This window comes from Juglans regia, chromosome 10, assembly GCF_001411555.2.
Source record: "Juglans regia cultivar Chandler chromosome 10, Walnut 2.0, whole genome shotgun sequence".
NCBI lineage: Eukaryota > Viridiplantae > Streptophyta > Magnoliopsida > Fagales > Juglandaceae > Juglans > Juglans regia.
This window is the reverse complement of record NC_049910.1, coordinates 17,369,003-17,376,232: the sequence shown is the minus strand read 5'-3', so window position 1 is coordinate 17,376,232 and position 7,230 is coordinate 17,369,003. Positions and strand designations below refer to the sequence as shown.

The window sequence follows — 7,230 nt, the reverse complement described above, 5'->3', positions numbered from 1 at the left end:
GAGAGAGAGAGAGAGAGAAACATACCGAGAGTAGCGAAAAGGCTTCTGTCTTCTATGGATAGTGGCCTCTGATAGCACCGGTGCTCGATCGAGAGAGAAAAGTTAGACAGAGAAGAGAAGAGAAGAGAGCTAGGATTTCGATTCGGACTTTGAGCAAGAGAGGAGAGATCGAGAGCTAGAGTTTCCGTTTGACACTTTGGGCGAGAGAGAGAGAGATGGAGAGCTAGGGAATCAGGGACGAGGGTTTGGAGCTGGACTTTGAGCGAGAGAGATAGGACATCGCAAGGAAGAATGAGGGATTTTTTTATATATATAACCCGAGTACTAGTTGTTAAATCCGGAAACCAGGTTTCATAACCGAATCCGGCCTGGATTAATCCAGATTTTGTATTGCAGGTTTCAATCCAGGTCGAAACCGGAATCCGAGTTTCGAACTGGGTCGGAAAAAAACCCGGCCCGGATGAATAGTCTTAATGGACATCTTCCAACACTATGTATGAAAATATACCCCTAGTCCTGCAATGCCTTTTGGAATTTCACAGTGGAAAAGACCCACCATTAGCTAATTGCATGGCAGACTTAATTTAGCTTTTAATTTGTGCCCTCTGCGTTCCATTACGCTCAGCTAGGCTGACCGAAGTTTAGCTCTGACGAAATTTATTCTCTCCAAACCGATACATACTGATATAAGACACGATAATCTAAGACAAAAACAGTTGGGACTCGAATTTATTCACCACCTCAATAATACACAACACGCAACATAGGACCAAATGCGCCTTGATTACATCCTCTCGAGATGAACATTCAGAAGTCATTTATTTAGCTTGGCTTTCACTACCCTCTTGTTTTTGTTTTTCTTGCTTGCCATAGGCAGCAGTTGGGCAAGTCTCAGAGACAACCCCCTCTTGCATTCCAGTGTTTCCTTGCCCAATAGCAAGCGCTCTCGTTTGCTGAGCGATCTCAACTATAGCTTCGCCAATGGCCTCAAGTACCCGCACCTCGGCCGCCCCCGCTACCACTGCCATGTTCCTGTTTTCCGTGGAAGGTTTCTTTAATGACATTCTCAGACGGTTTGGCCTCCGGTTCCACCACTTCTTCTGTTTTCCTTTCTTCAACCTGCCATTCCCCTTTAGTATTGTCTCCCTGCTGAACGACATCTAACAAGCTCATTGTGAGTGCAGAGGTAGCTAACAATTTGACAATTATAAAGCTTTCTTCATATGATTTTGAGGCCTAAAAGATATTAACATAGATTAACTCTATAGATCATGAAATTAAATGGATCTCAATTTTAGTTGCATTTTTATTACTAGAAGCCGATATATGGTTTGACTCCTTTCCGGGCAACAGTGAATTAAATATCAAGATCTCCACAGACCCACCAAGGAAAATGTGATGAGAAGTAGGACTAGTCTACTAGCTCTCTCTATTTCCTATGTGCAATGTTATTTTCAGAGGTATGCTAAATCTTGCATAGTGCAATGCAAATAAATATTCTTAGTGTCATCCTATGGGAGGGTGAACAACATTGGTCAAGTATTTCAAAGATCATCTCACTTGCCTAATTTTGGCTGCAAATTACGATTCAAAATATAATGCCAAAACTTCCCCTTACCCTGCTAGATGCTTGTCATAATCCTGCATATGCGCTTATACAGTTGCACACTACCTTAGTCTGCAGCAATTTAAACAAAAAAATCTTGCAACATCTCAAAAGTAGTGAGTTACTTTTGCAGAGAATCCACAGAGATATTCGATTTAGCACCCAACATGTCAACCTTCCTGAGGTTTCTTATTCTTGAAGAGGTATCTGATAAATAGTGTATATTTAACGATTCAAACGTACCTGACCAGCTGACCTCCTAGCCTCCAATTCTCTCTCTGCCTCTTCTTTCTTCCTGGCCGTATACTCCTTTGCAGTCTCTCCTGCGGCTACAGCCGCATCCTTGGCAGCAGACAATGGCTTGGATGCAATGTCAGCAGCCTTATGTCCAGCGTACTCTGCAGCTCCTTTAACAGCTGTTGCTGCTGCCTTGGTTCCCTCCACAGTTTTATCGCATGTGTAATGCCCTGCAGTCCACCCAGCCACAGTAGCCTTATCCTTCAAAGCTACAGCTGCTTTCCCAGCATAATCAACTGCGCCCTTTCCAGTTTCCAACGCCACCTCTTTTGCAACCGCAGTCTTCTCCCCAACATGATGGACGGTGGTCTCCCCTGCATACACAAGCACGTCTTTCGCTTCTACTGCCTTTTGTAGAGCGTAGTCCCCTGCTTTCTCTGCCGTCGACGCTGTATAACTCGCAGCTGTCTCAGCTGTGCTGGAAACAGTGTCCTTTGCTTGTGCACCCTTCTCCGTTGCAGTATCTTTTACAGTTTCACTTTTCTCTAGGACAACTTCCTCGGCTTGTGCACCCTTCTCTGCTGTAGTGTCTTTCAACGCCCGACCTTTCTCTGCCACGGTGTGTTTCGCCTGTGCGGCCTTCTCTGCTGCAGTATCTTTCACCACCCGACCTTTCTCTACCACGGTGTCTTTCGCCTGTGCGGTGTCCTTTGCTTGCGCTCCCTTCTCTGTGGCATACTCGGTCGCAGCCCGACCTGTTTCTGAGACAGTATCCTTTGCTTGTGAAGCCTTATCTTTGGCATATTCAGACGCAGCAGCCAGTCCCTGGCTTACAGATTCTTTTGCCTTGCCATACCGCTCCTCCGCTGCCCTGAGCGTCTCCAGAGAATTTTCTTGAGCTTTTGCTCTGAGATTGGAAATTTCTTCTAGAGAAGGCTGTTCCTTTCTCTCATTAACCTCTTCGTTCCTTCTCATCTCTGCGCCGCCTGTCTCCTCGCGACTCTCTTCTTTGCTTGTTACGTTGGCGCTTCCGCCTTTAGCCTTCCCTGCAGCATTCTCTTCCCGGGTGTTTATTTCAATCTTTCCCACAGTGTAGTCTTTACTTCCTTCTCTAGCTTCACTCTCTTTGTCCCCGACTATATTCCCACTTCTTCCATGAAGATCATGCTTCTCCTTCTGTTCCTTAGTCTCCTCATCTCTCTCTTTCTCATTCTTCACTTTATCAGCCAAAGACTCGAAGCGAATCACCACCTTGGGATCGCTGTCTTTCTCTACGCCAACTCCTCTCTCGCCAGTGCTGTTCTCTCTTCGCGCTTGCTCGGAAGCCATTGTTGTTCTTATCCCAAGGCATTTCTGTGTTGCAGCTTCGGGATTTAATTGGGTTTTATAGAGAAGAGGCAATGGCGGTTTTGAGGTGGTGGGTATGGACGTGTTAGCATTGAGTGGACACATGGCAGACAGTGGTGGTATGACGTGTTTGGGTTTCTGCATATTTAGGAGGTGACTCAGGGAGTGTACGTCGAGTCAGTGTACACTGTATAGACGCGCGGCATGGTCAGATTGGGATCCGTAGTGGACTCATATTGTGACACGTGGAGATGAAGGGAGCTGTCACCTGGATAATTTGAGAAGAACGGGCAAGCAACAAGAGGAACGGCCTCTTTTTCAATGAGTTTTAAATTCATAACAAATAATGAATATTTGCGATGATAATAGTAAAAACTAGTTGAAAAAACTCCAAGGGTTGGCCTGCGTGGTTGAAGCCTTGGTCTTGTGGTACAGCGCATCAAGGTTCGAGGTTTGATATCTCATAAATACAAATAATTTTTTAGAGTCACACTCCCTTGTGAAACCAATGATTTATCCAATTTTGTATATAAAAAATTTCTGAAGGTGGAGTGCACGGGACTGATGTTTATTTTGTAGAGATGAATCCGAAAGGTCATGCTTTAGAGAGGTTCCCCGTCTAAAAAAAAAAAGAAACTAGTTGAAAAATATTTTTTTAAAATTAACCAAAAATAATTGGCACAATAAAAGAAAAATAAATCTCATGAATAATAATGGTTAATGTAAAAAATCGCACAACAGGCTGGAATGGGAGAAATAGTCATTCTCAGTCCATGGTGATGATTCAAGGCTTTGTTTGGCAAGTGAGAGTACCTACTATTCTTTATTTTATTATTACTTTTCACATACTTTTCTACTTTTCACCTACTTTTTACTATTATTCAATATTTTATTATTACTTTTTCATTACTTTTTCACTACTATTCACAAACATTCTCAACACTTCTCAACACTTCTCACTACCCAAACGTACCCTCAGGCTTTGATTGGTGTGGTTTGGAGCCCCTATCGATAGTCTGAAGCGGTTGTATGGTGTTTGTACGTACATTCATAGCAGTGACTAGAAAATAAATACAATAAATATAAAAAGAGATGGGTACACAAATTTTATGTGGTTTGGCACATGGCCTATATCCATAGTTCATTTTGGAGGCAAATCCATTATAATATGAACATTTTACATTCTTTCATGATCTCTCATTTATCATTGTACAATGGAGGTCGGGGACCCATTTTCTAGAGCTGATCCTCTACTGGTACTCTCGTCGTGAAGTTGAAGAAACTAAAAAGAGTCAATTTCTCATTCGTTCTAATCCCCTTTTATCCTGTTTTGGGAATGCTAAGGAATGACCACCTTCTCTCTTTCCCCCTGGCACATGCCCCTCTTGTCTTCTCATTTGACATTTTCTTTTCCTTGTCCCTTCTTCCTCTTTCATTCTCTCTTCCCCCTTGTCTCTCCAATGTGGCCCTTTTCTGGACTGGACTTGGTTTATCTGGGCTAGGGAGAATTTACCCCCTAATAGATACCCATGATTCTTAAGGCCGGCTTGCTCAACAAGGAGGCATTGAGAATCTTCAAATTAAATTGTGACAGAGATAGTCTACAAAAATCTATAAAAATAAATAAATTCTGGGAGCGAAGCTAGGCGGGAGATGTACTCGATCACACCTGGTGTAAGTGGAACTCGGCATGGCGAGATAGGCGGGAGATGTGCTAGACCGTGTCTAGTGTCATTGCGGAGCTTGACTTAGGCGGGAGATGTTCTCGATCGTGTTAAGTGCAAGTGTGAAGCTCGTTTGGAAAGATATGCGGGAGATATACTCGATCGTACTAGGTGTGAGCATTGAGCTCGACTTTTTCATTTGCGTTAGGGCCATGCAATCATGAGATTGTCACCACCCATTGGTTTGCGGCGAGTCCAACAACTCGGATTTTATGTGTGCAAAAGAGGTGGGGTAGTCAAGTGACTTGTCTCACCTGTTGATGTGCGGTGGAGGTCGAGCAGTCAACTGACTTGTCCCACTTGTTGATATGTAGTGGTGGTCGGGCAGTCAAGTAATTTGTCCCACCTATTCAGCGTGAGAGAGGTTAGGTAGTCAAGTGACTGGTCCCGCTTGCTGAGTGTGAGGTTGGTCTGGTAGTAAAGTGACTTGTCCTACCTGTTGATGCTTGGTAGAGGTCGGGCAGTCAAATGACTTGTCTCGCCTGTTGGTTCTTATACCAACTTTGTAATAGTATCAATTGAAGCTATGGAACATCCCTTCCAATTTCAGATCGATATTGAGTTCAATATCTTATTTCAGATATTCAAGATGTAGAGACAGATCCAGAGCCCTATTTGAGACAACCTAAGGCAACTAGTTAAGAAAGAGACACAAGCCCACGGAAATGAAGTCTTCACTTCTACTCGTCAGCACATGGTTGGAGCTAGCTTCCTCTTTTAGTGATAGGCAGCACATGGTTACAAGTGCAGGGAATGTGAGACTGAGGGGAAGCACTAAACCGCGTTGTTTCATTGGTGTCTCCATGTAGCAGTCATGCATGGTTGTGCAAGGAGATGTTGAGAGGTTGCTGGTTGGCATGAGGTGCACGACAAAGGGGGGCGCAGCGAACGATCACGATGGTGGAAACCCTAGATGCAACCAATTCCTATGTGCATGTTGTTCAACCATGCTGGTCTAAGTGATTTTATGTGGTATTGGGTATGGGTGTTTGTAGGGGTTGGCATGCTTGAGCAAAAATAAAGGGAAGCAATGACTTGAGATGAGGCGCTATTGCTTGGGACATTCGGATGGAAACCCAAGAGTTTCTTTAGAACTAAGAACGAAGAAGTACAATGCATGGTGAGGGCTTTATACACGTGGGTTTGGGATTTGGGTCATACAGGTAGTGTGTTTGTCAAGCACACGGGTTGGGCCTTTCATGGATTCTAGGGTTATCTATTGAGTCCTATTTTGGGTTCTAACAAATGGGTAGCGCCATTTTAGGACTTTGACTAAATTCCAAGACTTGTCTATAATTTCCTAGTCAACTCACTTAACAACCCTAACAGGCTGATCTAAATTTCAAAATGAACCCAACTCGTCCAATAAATATTTCTAGACTTGTAAAATAATTCTTGTGCCGACTACCAATTAAATAGTATCTACTTGGTCCATAAATTATATATGGCTCAAATCTAATTATTGGACCTAATAAAAGTCATTAATCCACCACAATAGATTTTGGGCCCATGACCTATTCAGAATTATCCAATAACCCTTAATTGAGCTTGTCAATATATTGGCTCACAAATATCATCCCAAAATCATCCACTAAAACGTAACATGCCTACAAATCTGGCACATGCGCCCAAGTCACATGGCCTATACTCTAAAAGGACTAGTTAATAATACAATTAGAACCTAATTGGAACATTATAAAGAGGAAGAACTTCTCATTTCCAAATAATGTGAGATTCCATAGAGTGATACACCACCTACCCTTATCACTTATCAGAATGGGGTATCACACCAACGATTAGAGCATTCCCAATAGCTTTTTTAAGTTCTTATCCAAAATAACTCATCAAAACCCGCATTTTCTATTTTTGTTAAAATATTTGATAATACGGCATACATTAGAGTATCTTTTTTTCTATATATCATTTAAATATTCTTTTTCTTTCAAATAACAAAAATAATACCAACAAAACTAGAAACAAAATCAAAAGATGACAAAAGGGCACCCATGACTAAATGATAATCCCCTGGCAAGTTTCATGCTTGATAAACATCCAACACACCATCTTTAAAAAAACTTATTGTGAAATTCAATTGAAAATCTTATAAAAGAGAACAAAATAAGCACTAATAAACCCTTTAATTTATAGTCTAAGAAAACTAAACCCCCCACATGGCTTCAAAACACCCTAGGGAATATTTCATAATTGGGCGTATTTCATAATTGGGTCATCATAGGAATTTGACTCAAACCTCACCAACAATGCCTTGATAAAAGAATCCCAATCTGTGAGCTGACCAGATTCCTCCAACTCTTG

The 7,230-nt window shown here is 42.3% G+C and overlaps 1 protein-coding gene across 1 annotated transcript; it reads right to left on the bottom strand.

Moving 5' to 3' along the window:
* Nucleotides 1–702: 702 nt before the first annotated feature.
* On the bottom strand, nucleotides 703–3,201 carry LOC108993859 (seed biotin-containing protein SBP65-like). The gene is made up of 2 exons (XM_018968897.2): nucleotides 1,850–3,201; nucleotides 703–1,160 (listed from the first exon to the last, which is right to left on the bottom strand). The coding sequence occupies exons 1-2, from the start codon at nucleotides 3,170–3,172 to the stop codon at nucleotides 819–821; spliced, it is 1,665 nt and encodes a 554-aa protein (XP_018824442.2). The 5' UTR covers nucleotides 3,173–3,201; the 3' UTR covers nucleotides 703–818.
* Nucleotides 3,202–7,230: the final 4,029 nt, after the last annotated feature.

Bases quoted from the DNA above. Each gene is read 5' to 3' on its own strand.
- LOC108993859 (XM_018968897.2), bottom strand. From the start codon at position 3,172: ATGGCTTCCGAGCAAGCGCGAAGAGAGAACAGCACTGGCGAGAGAGGA. The intron at 1,161-1,849 runs GTACGTTTGAAT...TGAGCTTGTTAG, and splicing joins CTAGGAGGTCAGCTGGTCAG to ATGTCGTTCAGCAGGGAGAC.